At 39.0% G+C, this 23244-nt stretch overlaps 2 protein-coding genes across 3 annotated transcripts in view; one reads left to right on the top strand and one right to left on the bottom strand.

The window, feature by feature from the left end:
- The first annotated feature begins 379 nt into the window (after nucleotides 1-379).
- On the top strand, nucleotides 380-20807 carry LOC112052725 (mucin-5AC). The gene is made up of 11 exons (XM_024091906.2): nucleotides 380-868; nucleotides 1225-1457; nucleotides 3856-3959; nucleotides 4690-4843; nucleotides 6807-6977; nucleotides 7428-8872; nucleotides 10098-10260; nucleotides 11391-11504; nucleotides 12144-12275; nucleotides 13315-13438; nucleotides 14844-20807. Exons 1-11 carry the CDS (start codon nucleotides 660-662, stop codon nucleotides 14875-14877), a joined length of 2883 nt encoding a protein of 960 aa, XP_023947674.2. The 5' UTR covers nucleotides 380-659; the 3' UTR covers nucleotides 14878-20807.
- Nucleotides 20796-23244, bottom strand: part of LOC112052722 (uncharacterized) — a 57406-nt gene continuing 54957 nt past the window's right edge. For both annotated transcript variants that reach the window (XM_052881901.1, XM_052881900.1), the window contains one exon: nucleotides 20796-22877. In XM_052881901.1, coding sequence (XP_052737861.1) covers nucleotides 21588-22877 — 1290 coding nt within the window. In that variant the 3' untranslated portion in view covers nucleotides 20796-21587. The remainder of the gene's footprint in view (nucleotides 22878-23244) is intronic.

Below are 23244 nucleotides of genomic sequence, written 5' to 3'. Positions count from 1 at the left end.
GGCAAAGATCAAAAATTTTTCTAATTCCTCTATGGTGGCCTTAGACCATTAAAAAGAACATTTTTAAAGGTATAAGCTTGGTCTAAGCCTACAGCTTACTCTATGGTCGGAGCTGACACACACTTTTTTAAATTAAAGGCCGTTCAGACTACGTTAGTATTTTAGTCGAGTACGAACAATTTTTGGATTTACCACCCAAAAATCGTTCTTACTCGACTAAAATACCTAAGTAGTCCGAACTAGGCCTAAAGATTCAATTTAGATCTCAGATTATTAGATACTATGATTTGAAAAGTTTGCCAAGTCGTAGACGGAGATTACTCAAACCTCAAACGGTATACAATTTTGATAGTCTATTCATCAATCACTTGTCAAACAAATCAAATGTCATTGTCATCCATCGAAAATCAATTTCGATTTTGATCTTCAGACAGACTGTTTGAAAAGAAAATTTCGTCCCATTATTGTGAAATTGGTGTGTGATTAACATTTATTGCAAACAAATAGAGCAGGAACTTAATCCAGCACACGGATATTACGATATGGTTTGTGATCTACTGAAATATGTTGAAAAACAACTGTGACGTCACATATGGTCACAATCCCCTTATTTGAGGGAGTAAATATTTTTTTTGGGGATAAACTATTTTAGATTAAAAATGGGAGGCGCCGTTAGTTCGGGTCGTGATAACAATGAGTTGATAGACAATCTAATGGGTGGGAACTACATACGCACGGCAGAAGTGGAGAGAGTGTTTCGTGCGCTAGATCGCGCAGAGTATTTGACTCCAGAGTCTCGAGAGCAGGCCTACAAGGACTTGGCCTGGAAGAATGGGCCGCTGCATCTATCGTCGCCATGTATATATAGGTAAGCCACGTCTAGTGTTTATTCAGTTTGTTTTAAAACAATATTAGGCATATTTTTTTGACGCCAGTCCAATGGACGGATTTTGTTTTAATTTTCTGGGTAATTAGAGATCAACCTCATTTCTTAACTGCCTTAATTTAAATATTAAAAAGTGACTTTTAATGTCTATATGTTAAAAACGAGTTGCTGAAACGAGATGAAAAAGTCTCTAGTTGTAACATCTTCTCCACGTAAAATATAGTGCACAATGTGATTGTAAATGTTTTTGGATAGCAGGATCTCTCTCCTTTTCAAAAAAATAACAGTTGTGCTTGGATTTGGAATGATTCTATTTCTAAGTACTTTCTATGACATAGTGAGGTCATGGAGGCCCTAGAGCTGAGGCCGGGCCTATCGTTCCTGAATATTGGCTCGGGTACCGGGTATCTCAGCACCCTGGCAGGGCTGATCCTGGGCTCTGCGGGGATAAACCATGGCGTGGAGGTGCATCCAGCTGTTGTGGAGTATGCCATGAAGAAAATACAACTGTTCTATGAAAAGTCCACTGTATTGGATTCATCTGACTTTTGCGAGCCCAAGTTTTATCAAGGTATGACCAGCAAATATATGAATGTTATAAAATTAAACTGATATTGATATAAATGTTTATATTAAGCTTAAGCTGATGCTGCATATTATAAATTAAATTATTGTTTCTTTTTTTACACTATTTAATATTTCCAGCATCACAGTCTCAAATACTTTAAAACAACTTGCCAAAACACCTGGCAGACAGAAACATCACAAGTTTACACTTAAAGAAAATCTTAAAGGATTCCTAATACAAAAATATGATTACTCATAATAGGGATGATGACAGTTTTTTAAATTGTATATAAATTAAGAGTATACTAATAGTAAAGCAATTTTGTAAAAGGAACAGGGTATCGATCATTACTTTCGGAGCTACAGGGATTTAAAGAGTCAGATTTGCGGCGCTGCCGCGGATCCCTGAAAAACGCCCCATACAAAATGGCTCGAAAATATGACGTCATAGGCAATGTAATGATTGTTAGAATTGTATGCAAGTTCAAACAAAATTACTAATATCTTTGTTATTTGTGCGTTTATGCTAGTTCATTTATTAAAAAAATGTCACATTTAATGTAAGGAAGCTAAAACTGTATGAATTTTCATCTAATTACGATAAAATATTTTTAATAGATTTTGAAATTTTATAATCTCATTTATTTTGCAAATATCCAGACAATCTTTGCTTTTTATGTATAAATTAGTTAACATTGACCCTATTTACCCGAATGTATCATAAAAATCAATATATTCGAACCTAGTCATCATCCCCATTATACTTATGCTTTACTGATACAAAAAATAAATTATTGACAATATTGGATCCAAAACTTCTTGCTTTATTAGTATTACAGAAATCTAAAATGGTATCACATTATCAAATATTATGGAAAATGTCATGTTTAATGTGAGGAAGCTAAAAATGTGTAAATTTTCATCTAATTATGATACTTTTGTAAGATTTTGAAATTTGAAACATACAAGTAGTCCAATCAATAGAGCATTTTCTCTCAACTTCCTTAGAAACAGCTCTGATTTTGATGATTTTTTGGTTAGGTTTGTTTTTTGATATTATTTGAAATCAGAAACCTTTTGGTGTGGGAACGGAATGTTTTATACAGTTTATTCTATATCTATGCTAATATTATAAATGCGAAAGTAAGTCTGTTTTTCTGACTGTTACCTTTTCACTTCTAAACCAACATTAGGGGCAGGGTATAATAACACATAAGTCAAAGTGAAGCTCGGAGGGGGTTGGCTAGTTATTATGAGATACAAATGCTTGTTCTTTTTCATAATTTACAACTGTCAGATGTTGTTCAGGTTACTGTTTAGTTGAGAGTTCATGTACAAGTAGATAACTATTGCTTATCTTCCTCAGCCAGCCCACTTTGATAAACACAAATATTGCAAAGACTTATTATCAAAAGATGTTCATTTGTTTACATAAGTATTATATACTTTTGTTTATGTACATCTTGACTGTACTTGACTAAATAAACAAATTCCAGTTTGAAGTAGTTGGTAATTCTAATTCAAAGGAAAATGAAACTTTTGAAGAGTTTACTGTTTTATCTGTGTCTCTCCTATTGGTTCAATGAAAAATTATCCCATAAATAACCTTTTCTTTGTTTCTTCTGGGCTTATCTGCGATCAGTAAAATGACTATAAACAGTCATGTTCTGTGTGTTTGTAGAGCGAAGTTATCCATAAATAACCTGTCTTCTAAAGTATATTCTATACTAATATTATAATAAGGAAACACTTGATTGTTTGTTTGTTTATTTACATTAAATAGGCTCCAAAACTACTGAACTAATTTTATTTTCACTGCTGGGAAGCTACACTATCCCCAGGTGCTGTATTTTGTCCCTGTATTCCTATGGGAACAAGAACTATGCTGGTGAAACCGCATCGCATCTTCTACTGATTTATAAAAGATTTATAAGTTTTGTTTAATGCTGGCTGTTCTCAGCCGGTTTCTGCCTTCCTAACCAGTGGTAAAATACAAACAGACAAATTTGTCGTTTCTAAAGTGCTTATAAAATAAATAAATAAATATACTTAAACAATACACATCACTATCTAGCCCCAAAGTAAGCATACAGAGTAGCTTGTGTTATGTTTAACTAAGCCTAATAAATATTTTTTTAATTCTCTAAAGATTCCCTCTGATATTTGAGCTTGAGGTTTGCCCTCTGGCAGAGTTTCTGTACTTGCATAAAAAGGAGATGGGCACTCCCTTTTAGGCACACTATATGAAAAATGGTCAGTTTCTTTTGTGTAAAATTAACCTAACATGTTAACTTTAAGTTATGATAATTTAGATTTCAACTCACTCTCTAAACTGTTAGCTATTGTTACTAAGTTCTTGTTACGATGTCACTAAGATATTAACATTATGAATGTTGATACAGGTAATGGGCTGTGCATAAGTCCACTGGTATCTGTCTATGATCGGGTGTACTGCGGCGCCGGCTGCCCGGAGGAGTACGAGAACTATTTTAAGAGTCTCCTTAAAGTAAGTTATTAGCATAAAGGTTGTCTAAAACAATGTTTGCATATTAGATAATTGTATAGATGCAAAACATGTGAATTGGTCGTAATTATTAGAAACAATTTTTGTAGACCAGAAGTAATTAATTGAATCTGTCAGTACATAAATCTTAAGGGGCTTAGCATGAAACTAAAAGAGAAATAGACAAAATGTCATTTAATGGTGGCAGAGCGCGAAGTGCTATTACATGGAACGTGATGGCTGTAACACAAAATCTTTTATACATTTTAGCACAACTGTCGTTTCAACATATTCTGTATAAAAAATGTTTTTTGCTCAATAAATCATTTATTATTATTATTATTATTATTATTTTTTTCTCTCTCATTTATTTATTACTTCTTTTTTTTTAAATTTTTAACAATATAAGTATAAAATACAAAACATTATTAAAAATTTATAAAAAAAAAAAAAAAAAATTCACCCTCCCGCTGCGGGTCATTTGAGTGCCCAAGCAACCGGTGGTCAGGGCTCCAGAGTGAGGAACCTCCTCACAATACGCGCCGTCTCAAGAATCACTGCCTTTTGTATCCGACTCTTGATCCAACAGTTTTATTGATTATTATTATTATTATTATTACATGTTAGCGCCTAGCTAGTTAGATCATCTTAGACTGCATCATCACTTACTACCAGGTGAGATTGTAGTCAATGGCTAATTTGTAAAGAATAAAAAATAAACCATGGTATGCAGGTGGGAGGCATACTGGTGATGCCGCTGAACGACACGCTGCTGCAAGTGCGGCGCGTGGGGCCGCAGCGCTGGACCTCGCGCAGCCTGCTCAGCGTCAGCTTCGCCACGCTGCGCGTGCCTAGCGCGGAGGAGACCGCCAGCCCCGTCACACTGGGTATGTGCACCACGTGACACACTTGCTCACTCTACAGAAGCTTGTATAAGAAGAGAAACCTCATCTTATGATCTAACTTACTTTAATTTTAAGTTTTCGAATAATTATTATCACCATTATATTATTACCTGACGTTTCGAAAGAGCTTGTAAACTAAGCCTATTTGAAATAAATGAATTTTGACTTTGACTTAACATCCTGCATATGGAATACTAGCTGACGCCGCGCGGTTTCCCCCGCGTGGTTCCCGTACCCGTAAGAATACGGGGATAATATATAGCCTATAGCCTTCTTCGATAAATGGGAAACACTGAAATAGTTTTTCAAATCAGACCAGTAGTTCCTTTAGTTTTTTTTTATTAAAGGTGACTTACGGGCGAGTGTTCTTAGACATGTTTGATGAAAAATTTAAAAGTTATGGGGGTTGAAAATGGGCAACAACAACCGAATGTCTGCAAATATACTTGAGTGAAGTCTCAAATGAAAGTGCTCTGAAAGAGAATATTGATGGCTAGATCGAGAGTGTAATTAATAAGTTCATGACATTCGGGGGTTTTTCAAAATTTTCAATTTGATGTTATTCATACAAATCTAGGAAACCATGAACTAGATCAAAGGCAACCTAATACAGTTAAATTAAGCATAAATTAAGCATTCATTTGACATTAGATGACTAAATAACTGATGAGGGTATTTGTATAACATTAATTAATTGTTTATATCTGGCAACCTCACAGTAGCAGTGTGAGAGCTGGCAACTTTTAGGTATGTTTTCAATTCTGTTGGGTATATTCTTTTAACTAGTGTACGTTTTTTGTTAATTTAATAAAAAAGTTAATCATTTGATACTCACCAAGCGCAGTTTTATGTGTCAATGTGAATATTTTCTATCATTTATTTCTTATCTCAAATAAATGAGGGTATATATTCTTTATGCCTGATCACTAGTACTGATACTAATTAGTATTTCAATAACTCCCAAGTTACCAAGCAGTTTTTTCCCACAGTCAATAGGGTAGTTGATTCATATCAAATTTAATATAAACAATATTAATTTCGTGTAGTACATGGATTAAGGGTCCGAAATATATCGATGTCAATTAATAAAAGTTAAGGATTTCTTATAAAACTTAATCTAAATATCGCGTATTTTTTCAAATTTTCCAAACGTCAAAAACGCTGTCTTCCATTTTGTGACGTCACTAACACACTTGATGTACTAAACGTCGAACTAATTGTTCACTAATATTTTTGTCAAACACTCCATTATAACATATACAATGTATGGGATGGGAGGAACAGTTGAAATATCATCTCATGGCCGACAGGCGTTTTGCCTCGTATTGTCAAAAACATATTTAAAAACTAAATTTTTCATGTAATCACCAAAAGTCTTTAATGAGTGTGTCTTGCCTGTGATGACGCATGGAGCGGAAACGTGGACACTGACGATTGGCCTTATCCACAAATTTAAAATCGCTCAGCGAGCTATTGAGAGGACTATGTCAGGAGTCTCACTGAAGGATAAAATCCGGAACGAGGAAATCCGTAGGAGAACGAAAATAATTGAGTGTGTTGTGGCACGCTCTCGGAAAGGCCTATGTCCAGCAGTGGACGAATACAGGCTGTTGATTGATTGATTGAAATGAAAGTGTCAACTAGCCTATTATATAATGATTTATTTATTTTGCTATCATCCGCGAAAAGTCGACGAACCCATGCGATAACGTCACCCAGGTCCGACAAAATACTCTCTACGTACGTTTCACCCCGAAACCGGAGCATCCTCAGGAGATGTTGTCGCATGGGTTCGTCCACTTTTCGCGGTTGATAGCAAAATAAATAAATCATTATATAATCATGATGAACTTCCGCAAAGTAACGCCTGCTTCTATCCAACTAGCCTATTGGCATGTATAGGGCGAGTGTTGATGTGCCCAGCTCCAATGTGAAGTGGTTGCAGACAAGCTGGTGCCGGTGCGGCTGCAGGTGCTGGCGCGCGCGGTGGTGCGCCGGGCGATGCGCGGCGGCGTGCGGCGGCGCCAGCCCGCGGTGCGCGAGGAGCCCCGCCCCGCGCCGCCCGCCGCCTGCCCGCGCCGCATCTGCATACCGCTCGAGCCCGGGGACACCGTGGGTGAGTGCTGGCAGCCCCACTCGGTAGAATAGAATATCTTTATTTGTCCACATACAAGTAATAAAAAAAAATAAACAAACAGAACATACAAAAATCTATTTCTGGACAAAAAAGGTATCCACCTCAGCACGATGCCACAGCTCTGTGGCGCTGGTTTTCAGGTGAAACCTTGTGTGTTCACGGACGTGTCTACGACAATGGTTAACTTAAAACTTTAAACGGTTTATACTCAATGTAAACAAACCACATAGTATGTTTAGCCACATAGTATGTATATTGCTCCAAACAAAATCCTTTTGTTTGAAGCAATATCTCTTTTTTTTACTAATCTGAAAGAAACAAGCCTGTGAATCGAATTCTTTCTTTTGGTTCCCTGTTCCTTTTATGATAATTTTAATTTTATATTGCATTTAAAAGAATATATTTTCTATCTTTAGTTAACATTTACAGACGGCCTCAACATCCTGCACGACCTCGACAGTGAGAATGGCGCGAACGAGATGAACGCTCTCCTGAGCCTCGTCATCAGCATGGGCCAGAACCGCGTCGCCGGCGCGCTGCGCTTCGACCACATGTCGGCCTCTGACTCTGAGGACGATCATGGCGACAACGGCGCCAACCCAGCCAACCCAACAGCCCCACCCGCCAACCCAACAGCCCCACCCGCCAACCCAACAGCCCCACCCGCCAACCCAACAGGCCCACCCGCCAACACACGACCAGTCAGACCCGACAACACACGACCAGTCAGACCCGACAACACATCACTTGTCAGTCCCGACAACACACCACTTGTCAGTCCCGACAACATACTACCCGCCAGATCTGACGAAACCCCACCAGTTAGACCCGACAACACACCATCAGTCAGACCCGGCAAAACACCAGTCAGACCCGACGACACATTATCAGTCAGACCCGACAAAACACCAGCATTCAGACCCGAAATAACACCACCAGTCAGACCCGACAACACACCGTCAGTCAGACCGGACGACAACACTTCGCCAGTCAGACCCGACAAAACACCATCAGTCAGACCCGACATAACACCATCAGTCAGACCCGACAAAACACCATCAGTCAGACCCCAGATAACACCACCAGTCAGACCCGACAAAACGCCATCAGTCAGATCCGACAACACACCATCAGTCAGACGCGACAAAACACCATCAGTCAGACCGAACAACACACCATCAGTCAGACCCAATAAAACACCATCAGTCAGACCCGACAAAACGCCATCAGCCAGATCCGACAACACACCATCAGTCAGACCCGACAACACACCCTCAGTCAGGCCCGACAGCACACCATCAGTCAGACCCGACAACACACCATCAATCAGACCCGACAACACACCATCAGTCAGACCCGACAACGCACCATCAGTCAGACCCGACAACACACCCTCAGTCAGACTCGACAATACCAATAAAAGTACTTTCGCAAGAGACCGGCCGCGTGCCTCGACTCTTGCAACAAATGCCTCCACTTTACCGAGTTTCGATATAGTTCCTGGTGTTGTAAATGCTCCCCCGAGTCGAAGAAACGGAGTAATCGTCGCCAATCCTAATAACAATTCACGGCCTAACCGAAGAAATTTGAATGATATCAACTCGGACGAGGAAGACTCGGAAACATTGAACACTAACGTCACTCGACGTGACGAGTTCGAGGACGAGGACGAATTGAACAGTGACGAGGAGGACTTTTGCAACATTGTGCAGAGACTGATCCCTGAGCCTCACCGGTTGTCTCGCAAGGCCATTCTAATGTCGATGTACGGCACGGCCAACGGGCGGCCCTCCACCTCCACAGAGAACGCCAAGACTGCTGCCGACAGCGACATAGATGCCAAGACCACAGAAGCTACCGATGATATCGCTGACGTGAGTAAAACTTATTTGTTATGTAATCCAATGCAAATTTTTACTGTGTTTGTATGTAAGGAATCTCAAGCAATAGAAGGATTCTAAGATTGAACCACAAGCGTGTGATTTATTATTTACAAACAAAAGATTAAAAGCGTATAAAGTAGAAGTTTAAATAAAAAAAAAATGATAAAAAAGTAACATTTAATTAGCTATCAACATCATTTCTAAACATCCATGTTATAAAATTAAAAAGTTACATTGAGCTGGATATGTAATAGTCCAGTTTGAACAACAATATTAATGTCTTCAATGGGGAATACTCATATCACATAATAACATCAACCCTAAGACCCATCTGCTGCATAGTCTTTGACTGATTGCACGATTTAATATAGAACAAAAAAAATACTTTATAACATATTTGCTCGTAAAGTATCGCTTATTTCACCAATTTCAATATCGTAATGTATATCATTACGCACATGTGCCGTAATGTAATATTAAACCTTTATCATCCGTCTAAAATCGAATGGTACTTTTTTATATCTTGGCAAAAAGATTTTTTTTGTTTTTGGTGCGTTTGCATAAAAAAATGCTGGTGTGCGCACTTCGCTATCTATCCAAAAATGACAAGCGTATCAATATGTCATCTTAAGGAAAATAGGCAAAGATGCAAATTTATTTTCAGAAAGTGTGTTTCCTCGCAGAATTGTTATAAAACGTCGTATGACATACGTGCGCTTTGATAATTACAGTCGAGGCTCGAGCTCTGCAATATAGCCTCGGCTGTAATTTTCAACTTACCGCACTTTTAGCAACTATTAAACGCCTTAGCGTTAAAAACGAGCTTTTACCGCCTCGAGCAAAAGTAACTTTTGCAAGCAAATGATATGATTTTTTTACCCGAGAATGAGGGTAACAAAACAAGACAATACTTTCTTACCTATGGGTAAAGAATGATCTACCAAAATTATTTGTCACCGCATGCGACACCATAAATTATTTAGTTTTTTACATAGATATTGTGATACTTGTTTTTCCCTTTTCAGTTCATAAGCAGTCGGGTTTTTTGTTTTTATGATGATGGTTTTTTAACTCTCATTTATTTATTTGTCGACTTTTTCTCTTTAAGAGATGTCGTTGACGTATGCTAGACCTACTGATATTAAGTGATTGCTCCATTGATATGGCCCCATGTCCGCTATGCTACTGCAAAGCCATCGGTTGCCCTGTGTCCCAGGAAGCAGCCCGGCCGGCGCTGTCGATGCCGGCGGAGGTGGAGATCGACCTGGAGCAGCTGGCGCCGACCGCGGGCGCCTCCGCCATGGAGTGGGAGAGCGCCGCCGGAGACGAGGACGACGACACCAGCAAGCCCAAGAGACAGAAGCTCGACAGCGGCTTAGGTGGGTGCCTCCTCTTGTTGCACTTACAGGCGTATACATATCAGCACTATGATTCGATATAAACCCCAGCAAGTAAGCTGAACCAAAATGACAATAGCTCGTTGACACTTTTTTTTAAATGCTCTTAAATTGTTCGTTATCTTTCTACTAGATTGAAAAAAAAGTATCATATTTTTTTTAAGTGATTATATAAAAAAAAAAATTAAAATAAGAGGTGAAATTAAGACGAAATGTCTTGAAGAAACTAAAAAAGTGTAACGATAGTCACCATAGTAGGTACCGGAAAAGAAAAAGAGGAAGACTACCTACAAAAATAAGAAAAGCTCATAAGACAGAGAGTGTGCTTTAGATAATCCGTTGTTGGTATTCAAAGAGGGTACCGGAAAAGAAAAGTAGTAGGACTATCTACAAAAACATTAGTCTCTTCCGTAGATACTCGTGTGTCGTTGGTCACATACTCGTACTAGGTCCACTGATCATATGATATTAATGGATTATGAAACACGGCTAAAACTCACGTGAGTCAAGTCACTCAAGGTCTGAGTGACTCAAGGTCGGAGTATGCCCGATTAGTTTCGAACCCATACGGGGCCCTTAGTCATGAGCTGGTTCTTGCAACGCAGCACGATCTAAACTACGAAGCGGCGGCTCGGCGCGCAGCCGCTCGCATCGCGCGCTGGGAGAGGGATTGAGTGGTGGGGAGTGAAGGTTCCGTTACACTCTCCGTTGGTTCATTAATGTCATCTTCGTTAGACTCGTCTTATTGTAAGCAAACCGAACTAACGCTATCTTGTTCCAAGTTTGTTATTTGTGACAATGAAAGAAATAGCGGTTTCCACGCTGTCGGCAGCAACCATCCATGATCCCGATTAAAGTTCGGGTAACAACTAATTTCTATTGCTTCTCTTATCTTACGAGGTATTGGAAACTTTTCCCTTGACAATACTTATCAAAACGGATATAATGAGTCGTGCCCGAAGCTTGAACATGCTCGGATATTGTTGAACCGTCCGTGTCCACATGCGTATATGTTTTGTCACTCTTGTAGTAATGTTACGGCGAGTCTCACCTGTGTATGATGTACCACAGTCACACGATCATATGACGATTGTTCACTTATCTCTTACTAGGCGAGAGCTCGCCAAGCGTCTCCTCGCCAGAGAAGAGCAAGACTTCGGACTCCGACATTTGTGGACAGTCCGTCTGCCCCACTGAGGAGGGAATTGAAGATGCAACTTTTGGTGGTGAGTGATTGTCTAGCAAGAGAATCTACGTGCCACTAGGCTACAGGGGCGGGTCTGGTCTGCTGGTGGGCTTCTAACGTGGCACAAAAACGTATCGCCAAGCAATTTAGCGTTCCGATACGATGCCGTAGAAACCGTCAGAGGTGTGGGTAGAACCTTTTATTTCTTCCAAATGAGCCCGCTTCTATCTTACTGCATCGCCACTTAACTTTAGGTGACCGCAGTCAAGGGTTACCTTGTCATAAAATAAAAAAAACTACGTCTATTGTAGCTATAAAACAAAGAGTCTTCGGTGGACGAATCTTTCACACTTGTCTGCTGACCTATTTTCTATTTTGGTCTTTATTATCAACCTATTGAAGTGGACAACAAAGTGTTCCACCGTAAGCACCGGATGACATTTGTAATTTGTATCCTAGTATGTGGATGACATTTTGTCAATTGATTTGTTTTTTATTTTGATGGATTGATAATAAAGACCAAAATAGGAAATAGGTCAGCTGGTATTGTTTGTTAATTTGCTATGAATGATAACTTGATTTTTAGTCTTATTTATTTTACATTTTTTTGTTTAGATTTGGTTTGTTTTGTTTCTACTTTTTAATTTTTTTATCTGGGCGATCTCTTCGCCATCCTTAGATACGGCGTCGGAGGACGGTGTACCGGTGTCATCACTCGACGAAGACAAGCAGTATGATGGCTCGCAGTCTGGGAGTGAGAGTCCGATAGAGTCAGACTCGCCTGTCTCTGACAATGAAGACATCTTTGATAGTAAGTAAATGTTATATCATACTTTAGATACGTCATTCTATAAATTCAGGCAGACATATTCCTAAGTCTGACAATGAGGCATGAGGTAGTGTGAGTGCAGATATGGCAATTGAAGCAGTTTCAAAATTAAGAATTTCTTGATGTAAATATATTAGGTTGGACGTACCGTCAAGCGATTTAGCGTTCCGATACGGTGTAGACTTTGGTTTATTTGTTCGTTATTAAGTTGTCTTGTCTATTAAACTTGTTGGTGGTAACAGAAATGAAATAATACAGCTTCAAATATTACTTCGCCGCTTTCGTCCAGCCACGAACTAATTGAAAAGTGTTAAAAAAATATATTTTTTCTTCTAGAAACATACTTTTATTAAGCCAATTGTTTAACCAGATCCATAATTGTACTTCATATTGTCATTTCCATATATTATGTTCTTTTATACGGGGGCATTCCCCTTTCAGTTTATACATACAAATGCGCTTGTTCTGTCATCTCACCACACCCATATCCACAATGACTTCATAGAACAGATTGACTATAGCTTGGCAACTTGGATCGTAAAACTCCCGATGATGCGCGCGGGCCGGGGGCGTGTAGCAATGAATAAAAACCCACAACTGATGCACCTCACTTCCCGCGCAGTCTTCCCCCCCGTCGCCCGCATATCATGGGAGTGTCATCAACGAACTTTTTTCTCTTTCTCAGTTTATAAGTTTTTAATTTATGTAAATTTATTTTTCAATTTTATTTAAAACTATATTTTTAATTGCTAGTACGACCACTTTATGCATGGCTACCTTTAAGTAAAGTTATCTATACTAATATTATAAAGCTGAAGAGTTTGTTTGTTTGATTGAACGCGCTAATCTCAGGAACTACTGGTCCGATTTGAAAAATTCTTTCAGTGTTAGATAGCCCATTTTTTGAGGAAGGCTATAGGCTATATATTATCCCCGTATTCATACGGGAACGAGAACCACGCGGGTGAAACTTGTCAGAGTTGAATAGTCACGCTGTCTACAGTAGCTCATTCTGTCGCAGCCCGCACGCGCTCCGCGTCGCCGTGCAGCGCCAAGTCGTCGGGCGGGGGCGACAAGCGGGGGCTGCTCTCCTTCTTGATGCGCCGAGCCGCGCAGGAGCTGCCGCTGCCTCTCGCGCTCAAGAAGTGAGTACAGCGGCACAGAATAAGGATAACCCAGAATCAGTCTTCACAAGCCTCATTTTGACGGCCTCCGTGGCGCAGTGGTTTGCGCGGTGGATCTACAAGACGGAGGTCCTGGGTTCGATCCCCGGCTGGGATCCCAGATTGAGAATTTCTTAATTTGTCCGTGTCTGGCTGGTGGGAGGCTTCGGCCGTGGCTAGTTACCACCCTACCGGCAAAGACGTACCGCCAAGCGATTTAGCGTTCCGGTACGATGCCGTGTAGAAACCGAAAGGGGTGTGGATTTTCATCCTCCTCCTAACAAGTTAGTCCGCTTCCATCTTAGACTGCATCATCACTTACCATCAGGTGAGATTGTAGTCAAGGCCTAACTTGTAAAGAATAAAATAAAGAATAAAATAAGCAGCGCGGTCAAGCTGGTTAAACCCATTAAAAAAACGTCCGCAACAAACTTTGTTCATAATTTGTATTTCAAAATTTAACATTAACAACAATTATGTAAATCAATATGATAATCAATAATTACCAATACACTTAACACTAATAACACTAATATTATAAAGGCGAAAGTTAAGTGTGTAAGTATGTTTGTTCCTCTTTTACGCTGCGCCTACTGAAGGGGTTTTGGTGATATTTGGAATGGAAATAGATTTTACTCTGGATTAACACATAGGCTACTTTTCATCCCGGAATAATCCCGCGGGATTTGTGAAAACTGAAGTCGCTGGCGTCCGCTAGTTACCAATAAAAAATACTCCATCTTCAGTTTTTGTGAACAGTTTTAAAATATTTAAAAACATAGGACGCTATTTTTCTTAAATAATATTGAAAATTACTGATACGACGCTTCTTGTCGTATTGACTCGAGAATGTATTCGTTTTTGGATTTTGTATTTGGAGCGGCTACGACACCGTCGTGTTCCGTGCGCTCCATCTGCCAATTATTGTATCTGTGTATATAGCATATACTATATAACTAGCGGGAAGTAAAAACTGAAAACATGCATGATCATTAATTTCAGTTTATCGGTAATGACCTCAGACCAATTATGTATAGGACCTGCCTCGCTAGACGTTACTTTTCTGTCAAAGTATATGATCAAAGATCTAATGCGATTATAAAAACTGTCTTTATAGAATCATTGTTAAATAGTTGTAATCGTGTTCGTCGGTTAAAGAGCTCCGTAAAAATACCTTTTTGTGTAATTGAATTGTGTAAAAAACGGGCAAAAACTTCTAGTTCAGTACAAAAAATATATACCAAAACCAAGCTCGTTTTCTTCAGAAAATGACATACAATTTTGTTCGTGACTATGAGTGCGATACAGGTCTTTCTATAATGGGTCTGAGGTGATGACGTATTGCAATGTCGAACATTTTGTAAAAATGTCGGTATTTTTGTTACAGGTTCGTGAACCTGGGACGTAGCTTCGAGTTCTAGGACATTCACGACGGGAACGCGTTTAAAGTTAACCATTTCTATGTCTCGATGTTAGAATAACAAAATATATACTACTCGAAGGATCGTACGAAGGATGCTGGAAGGATTTGACGGAGGCGAGGGAGCGAGTTATATTTAATGTTATGTAACTTGTAAGGACTGAAATAATTATTATTTGTTAGTGATTTATTATTATTACATAGCCATAGTTTAATGATGCCGAGATTTTGATTAATATCATTTTGTTTAAATAAGCTCACTACTATCTAAGATTGTATCGTCACTGCATCAGCAGGGTTATTATGTAACTCGGTGTACCATTCAAGTAATCAGTCACTACATCGTTTTTCATCGTATTTTCGTTTTTGCAATCATCTAACATTGTGTTTTCAACGAAATGGCACAATAATCGTCATTTTACGTAAAATAACATTAGTCTAGTAGAGGTAGGTAGTAACATTGGTTTAACAAAAAACTGATATTTACGTAATTTTGTTGAAATATTCATGTTAGATGATTATTAAAACAAAACATCATTACTACTTGATGTAAAATGGCGAAGTCAAGGTCATTTCGTAGAAATTACTATGTTAGATGATCACAAAAAAGGAAAATATGACGAAAGTCGACGTAGTGTGAATGGTACACTGAGATACATAATAAGGCCCAGGTGAGATCACATTCAAAGGCCCATAAATTAAATATAGTGCAAAATAGTTTTTAATCTGGCATTGTTTAACTATGCGCATACACTACACGTAACTTACTTAATATCTTGTACTATGTAGTATAAACTGATGGTCCAAGAACTAGTAGATTATTATGGTAAGACACTTTCACTTTCTAGAAACTTGAACATTTTCCGCTGGCTCTTGGACTATGACGTCATAGGTTCTCTCGATAACGTGTGCACATTTGGAGATATCCTCGAGCTGGTTTTTCAATCGTTTAATAACCTGTAGGCCTAGCTTGCGTCACCGACATAGATGAAAATACATAATAAATACATTGTCGACCAATAGTGTCTGGGTTGTCCTATCTCTTTCTCTCCAACCCATTGAAATAGCTATCCATATTCGACTCTACCACTATTGGTCAAGCAGATTTTGTCCACATCAGCTGTGACAAATTTGTTTCTGTAGGCCACGGGGCGCACCACGACACACCCAGACGAGAGATAGACATGCCGACATAGCGGTGATATAGAAAATATCAGTCGCTATCGTTGCGATGGTTCGAATGAGATCTATATTTTCGATTCGCCACTATTGTTCGATAAATATTATAGATATCGAGAGCCGTGATAGCCCAGTGGATATGAACTCTGCCTTCGATTCGGAGGGCTTAGGTTCGAATCCGGGCATGCATCTCGAACTTTTCAGTTCTGTGCATTTTAAGAAATTAAATATATTATGGAAAAACATCGTGAGGAAACCTGCACACCTTAGAATTTTCTTAATTTTCTACGTGCTGGAGTCTGCCAATCCGCATTGGGCCAGTTTGGTGGACTAAGGCCTAACCCCTCTCATCCTGAGATGAGACTTGTGCTTAACAGTAAGCCCATTATCAGTGTTGCCAGAAGGTTACTTTTATAACCTTTTAGGTGATTTTTTGACTGCATTGGTAACTTTTAGGTTACATTAATAAAAAGGTTACTTTTACGTGATATTTCGGAATTTTTAGAATTAACTTCAATTTCCTATATCTAAAACAAAACGGTCGTTAAATCAAGAAATGTGGACAAATGCTCAAGAACTCATCGATGTTTCTGTGTCAATCTCACTATAAATGAAGACGTTACAATTGACTTTGCGAAATAAGCAAGTTGCAGTCACATTGAATTTCTTAAAAAAATCAAGTATGAATTTAAGAAATTAGCGTCTAAATACTTTTTTTAAATCCTGTTTTTTAAATCCTTGCTCTTTAATTGTATTTTTCTTATCCCTTATGTAAAAGATATGCCTTTTACATAAGGGCCTTACTTAAGATGATTCTATTTACGAGTAAAATCTCCTTCGGTTTGTAGTAATTTAGTACTTGGCTAGTATTCGTAACAGACAGCTATTAAAAAAAAAACAAAATTACTTTAGCCCCCAGAGGCTGAAATGGTGGTTTAGCCATGCTGTGGAACGCAAAAAGCAGGAGTAGTAGTAGTTAAAAGGTTACTGTTTACACAAAAAGGTTACTTTTTTTAATATTTCGGGTAACTTCTCATAAGATCCAACTGGCAACACTGCCCATTATGGGTTGTTGATGATGATGATCACTTTTGTTCGATAGTCTCTCGTCATGAGGTATGTCATTCACGCATTTATAGACTTAACTAGCGGACGCCCGCGACTTCGTCCGCGTCAATTTCGATGTTAACTTTACTACTACCCCTACCCTACACTACCCCTACCCTACTACTACCCTAATCCTACCCAACCCCTACATCTACCCTACCCCTACCCTACCCTACCCTATCCCTACCCCTACCCTACCTCTACCTTACCTACACCCTACCCCCATCCTACCCCTACCCTCCCCGTACCCAATCCCTTTCCTACCCCTATCCCACCCGTACCCCTATCTCACGCCTATCCTATCCCTACCCTACCACTTCCCTATCCTACCCGTACCTCTACCCTACCACTACCCTACCTCTACCCCTACCCTACCACTACCCTAAACCCGGCACTAAACCTACCCTACCCCTACACTACCCCTACGCTTCCCTACCCATACCCTACCCTACCCTGTAACTTCTCTATCTTACTCCTACCCTTAGCAAAATCGGTCCAGTCCTTCGAGAGTGGTGGTATGACCAAGAGAAATAGAGACTTCTATGCTAATAATATAAAGAGGTAAAGTTCGTGTGGTTGTAGGAGGTAATCTCTGAATGTACTGGACCGATTTGGAAAATTGTTTTACCAATAGAAAGCTACGTTATTTGCGAGTGTCATAGGTTATGTTTGATCCCCATATTCACACTTGAACGGGAACTATGTAAATGAAAGCGCCGGGCGTCATATAGCGGAATTTTTGCATCTTTTAGAAATTTTGTATTATCTCCGAAACTATTTAAGTAATTAACATACTGTAAAGGGCAAATCTTATCTCCATAATATCCTTGTGATTATTAAATAAATTATTTTAATAAGGATTAAAGTTTAGTTGTATAAATAATGACGTACACCTAAGTATATAAAATTAATAATTTTTAAAACACAAAAGGTACTATATCTGCTAATATATAGAAGATAGATATATGGTGTCGCGGACTTTTTTGTAGAACTTTTAAAGATACATAAAGTGTCCATATATTAATTTCAATTTTACACAATAGTTAAGGCAGCGCATGCGAATAAGTCTGTTTAAGAGGATTTTCAGTCCGACCTGTATGACAATAACTGTGATAACTCGGCTAATATATATGATACCAATATAAAATATAGCCTATAGCACTCCCCGATAATGTAGCATTCTACTGGTGAAAGAATTTTTAAAATCGGACCAGTAGTTCCGAAGATTACCCCATTTAAAAAATGTGACAAACTTACAAACTTTACCTCTTTATAATATTAGTATAGATGAAAAATCTGTTCGACAGCCCAAGTGTGTACTAGTATCGCCTTATTGTTATACTAGATATATTTAGTATAAGTATATTTATATAATCAAATGAATTTATTCTCCAATCGTTTAAACAGGTTTAGAATGTAACATCAAACGCCTAATTTTATGAACAAAATTCAAGTAACACGTATCTCAAATTCTATAAAATAGTTCAAATATTCTTACAACAATATTATCAACTTAATTTCTCGTTAAAGTTATCCTCATAATATACCATAAAATATAAGGATCTATATTTTAGTCGTCACAATTGATACATAACATGATCGGACAATTCGTTTAGTTATTTGTTATTAAATGCATGATATAATGGAATAGATCGTCGCATAACTGCAGCACAGATAGCATGGATCCTGTATGTGTACTAGGATGCTTTCTGTTTCAGAAGATATTAAAATGTTATTAAAAAATCCTCTCCAAGCTCTAGCTTGCTTGCTCTAAGCAAGAGAACATCGTGGTTTTATAAAACCTGAAAAAAAAATGTTGGCAGTCCATGGTAGCTCCTACACGGTATGCCCATAGGTTGATAAATATAATAAGAAGTTTGCCTAAAAATCTCCTGACCAAACTATCATAATTTTAGTTAGTAATAGTTTGGTTTTTTTTAGGCAATTTACTCGCATATATATTTATTTTTAACATACTATGTTATATATAAAACACTTTTCATCCATTAAATACATGGGTGCATGTGCTTTTAATTCGGATCTTACTACTAAGACGTTGACGTTTTTATGGCCTCCGTGGCGCAGTGGCATGCGCGATGGGTTTACAAGAGGGAGGTCCTGGGTTCGATCCCCGACTGGGCCGATTGAGATTTTCTTAATTGGTCCAGGTCTGTCTGGTGGGAAGCTCAGGTCGTGGCTAGTTACCACCCTACCGGAAAAGGCGTACCGCCAAGCGATTTAGCGTTCTAGTACGAGGTCGTGTAGAAACCGTAAGGGGTGTGGATTTTTATCCTCCTCCTAACAAGTTTCATCTTAAATTGCATCATCATCTCTTACCATCAGGTGTGATTGAAGTCAAGAACTAACTTGTAAAGAGTAAAAATCAATTTACCATTGTCGAAGTTTTCTCTAAGTTTGTATGTATCTAGTCAACATTTTGTATATATATTTTATGGCAGAAACGCGACCCTACTTTGGATCCTTCTGTAAGTTGTTGAGAAGGTTTCCCGGAAAGCAGGAAAATTTTGTTTTATTGTATTTGAAGCATGAAAAATTAATTAAGGCTGAATCTTCTTATTCAGTTCAGAGGTCATCAACATTTTCGACTACGACCGGAATGAATGTCAGACTAGGAATGTGTTATGCGGTTTTGCCTATAAAATGACAGATGTTATGCCCTAGAGTGCATTCTAGGGTGAGTGTCGCGTTAACGTGAGACTGTCGTAGACTTGTGCAAAAACCCTGCGCTCGGCTGCGCTGTGGTGTGTGGGTAAACAACGGAGAGTTATCACTTTGTTTATATTGATGTAAATATTACCGTAGTCATTTGTTTTTGTTGCAGTTATTACATAAGTTTATCATAGAGCATGATTTAATTATTACTACTGATTATTATTATTGATTATTGTGAACCGACGTACGAGGCTCGAGAGAAACTTTGCATCAAATACTTCACTTGTGGCCAGTGTATTCTATATTCAACCTACGACCCGTTTGAGCAGTTTTTGAGATGGTTTATTTAACATCAAGATTTTGTGACCATGTAATTTAAAAAATATAGCAAATCATAAAAATGTTCTCAATAAACGATTTGTAAATGTAAAATGTCACTGCACTGATTAAAGAGTTTACTATAGCACTATGGCAGATATTGTCAACGGCGTAAACAATATATATTTTAAATATCTCTTTTTGATTTTGTTTCAATATTTAAACTGCTTTCAAAGTTAAGGCGTCAATTGTCGCTTTAATCATTAGGTTTTAATATTTACAAGTTTTAGAATATCTGCCAACAGCAAAGTATTGTCCGAACGCCTAGCGTAAGTTTCAACTTATTAATTCTTGAAGTCACAACGGAAGTTAGATTAATATATTTGCCAAAATACATATTGTGTCCCATGTGATTTTGAGAAGGATCAGATAACACTTGCTCAAACCAGTGCGACCATAGGGTTTTAAGACACAGACTGAACCGCAACCAAACTTTGTGTGCAAAAAACCTTACTTTACTATAAAACTACAGTCTAAACGCTGTTCGTTCAAAAATTTCACTCGAGCCTCGAAATGATAGAATAAAGCCTGGCTGTATCCATGCAATGCTGTTGGAAATAAATGTTTAATTAAACGCTGATGTTGTCTGAGAAACTGTTTTATTTCCATATTGTTTATTTTACATTTATTATACTTAGGTACTTGCCTGAGCCAAATAGGTTAAGTCGACAATAATAAGTAATTAATGGTTTTGAGGTTCATCTTCAACCTTAGCCTGATCGATTAGTGGTAATACATACATCGAACACTTTCATAATAATTGGCTTTTAGATTTTGTTCAGCGTTCGACCAAGTCGCATCAATTTGACTCGAATTAAACGTTCCTTAATATTGAACTTGACATTTACTCTCTCTCAATTTACTTGAGATATTGTGATGTTTATTTTCTTGAGTTGAGTTGATGTTGAACGTCTATCTAGTACGCGAATCTAAGAATATTATGCCGCAGAATGTATAGGTGATAGGAATATGTTTTGGCGACAGAGCAGTCTGATGTTGCGCAGGCTTAGACCATTTATAATTCCCCTATGTCCGCAGGTGACTATTTGGCTTGGTCAAGTAAATACACTTTACAATGACAGTATTTACCGGTGGGTGCTGCGTTTATTATAAATTATATTTACAACAATTGTTTATAACATGCACTAAAATCAACGTTTGAAAGTTTATATCCGAGGCCATGGTTTTGAGTATTGTACTTGGTAGTATTGCACAAGATCATGGCCTTTGGTTTAGCCTCTATAGGTATGTTCCAGATGATATTAGGACCTTTATAGAAAATTCTTATCCAATATACGTTTGTATAAATTAATGTATGTCTAAAATAAGCTCTTAAATGAATATACATTTAGCTCTATATACATTAGTATCTCGCTAGCACCATTTGCCCGCGGATTGGAGCAAGCCATTCCTTCTCGTGATGTGCATGGACTCTGGGTACAGGTCGTCAGCGGCGGGCGCCTCGCAAGCCGACAAACCGTTCATCACTTTCCTAGCGGGGCGCGGGGTCGCGCGGCCTCCGTCTCGGATTCTCTCTCTGGCCCACTTGTCATTTGCGTGGGTCCTCTTCACTGGCCGTTTGCAATGCGATATTTGTCCCACATCCCCATTTTGCGCTTCCGACGGTGGCCTGCTGGTCGTCTCCGACTCGCTGCCGTTCATTATTGAATGCGCACTTCGCGCCTTGTGGAGGGACAACCGCAACGGTTTCCTCGGCGGTGTCGGTCTTTTGAGTTCCTCGCGCTCTTCGTTCTTTATGTAGTGGCTCAACCTCGAACAGTTTTCGGAACCGTAGTCCAACCTCGGCGAGCTGCTGTACACGTCGCCGTTGGGGTAATCGGAGCATTCCGACTCGAACTCCGAAGATTTAGCGCTGCGACAATGTGATTTTGAAGATCTGCGACTGGATTTGTGGGCGTTTTCTAAAACTTTTCCGTCTATCCTATTGTAACTGTAATGCCTCTCTGACTCCGCTTGGATGTTTTCAGCGCTTTCGTTCTTCTTCATTTTTCGTAAACGTTGCGAGCGTTTCAACTGCTCGATTATAGACATAGTTTTCCTCTCAGCCCAGTTGGTTTTCTTAATACTCTCTTCTATCCTCTCTGCTGCTTTCTTAATTTCGCTACGTCTTTGGTCGCAAGCGTGTGGTTCGTCTTTGAACCGCGAATCCTTGTCTAGATCGCTGTCCGAACGGAAGTTTTCTTCCGTCTTGGATCTGCTGAACCTGTCCGTCTTTATGCGTTGCTTCTCCATGTGTCTTTGGTTTCTCTCTATCATGCGGATGGCCGCGTCGGTCTCGGCGCTGTAGTCGTGGATGCAGTGATGGGAGAGCGAGTGCCGGATGCGGCTCGCTCGGTGCTCGAGACTGTGCGAACTGTGGGATCTCCTGTTCGGTGTCGGCGACGTCCTCGGGGAAGTGGCCACTCTAGACGAGGCGCCGGACGCGTTGGACCGCGGCCTGACCACCGGCAAATTAGCCTCCGCACCATCTAGTCCCGGCAATTTCGCAACGATGGCTGTGATGTCGGGTCCTTTCTGGAAGACCTGTACTTCCGACTTTGGACTCGTCTTCGGTTGAGGTTCGGTGGTAATACTGATGCTGGTTACGTTCTTCTTTGTCTTGTTCACTGTTATGCAGCTGTCGTTACTGCTTACTGATTGGAGCTGAAATGATAAAAAATAGTAGATTGTTATACAAGGGGCTAAAAAGAAGGACATTATATACGAGGTATTTTTAGGGCCCGAGACGAAGGCGAGGGCCGCCTAAATAGAAACCGAGTATATAATGGGTTTAGCCCCACGTGTTACACTCTGCTTTTCACTACGATTGCGAGAAAATAAAATAGTTTAGTACAATATTCAATGATTTATTTTAATTGAAAATTAAATGTACAAAGTCTACAATTTTGGATATTAAGGGAGATGCTTTTACCCGGTAACATAATTTCCGACTACTTTGAAGATGCATAATGAATATATGAGGTAAATGTGGGAGATAATAGTTTAAAAAACTCCTTTCGTAAGTGAATCC

This window comes from Bicyclus anynana, chromosome 5, assembly GCF_947172395.1.
Source record: "Bicyclus anynana chromosome 5, ilBicAnyn1.1, whole genome shotgun sequence".
In the NCBI taxonomy this organism is placed as follows: Eukaryota; Metazoa; Arthropoda; class Insecta; order Lepidoptera; family Nymphalidae; genus Bicyclus; species Bicyclus anynana.
This window is presented reverse-complemented; position numbering and strand designations above follow the sequence as displayed.

What these genes read in the sequence shown, in the direction of transcription:
- LOC112052725 (XM_024091906.2), top strand. Translation starts at nt 660, where the DNA reads ATGGGAGGCGCCGTTAGTTCGGGTCGTGATAACAATGAGTTGATAGAC. An exon ending in CGCCAGCCCCGTCACACTGG is followed by an intron (nt 4,844 to 6,806) that starts GTATGTGCACCA and finishes AAGTGGTTGCAG; the next exon opens with ACAAGCTGGTGCCGGTGCGG. An exon ending in CAATGAAGACATCTTTGATA is followed by an intron (nt 12,276 to 13,314) that starts GTAAGTAAATGT and finishes ATTCTGTCGCAG; the next exon opens with CCCGCACGCGCTCCGCGTCG.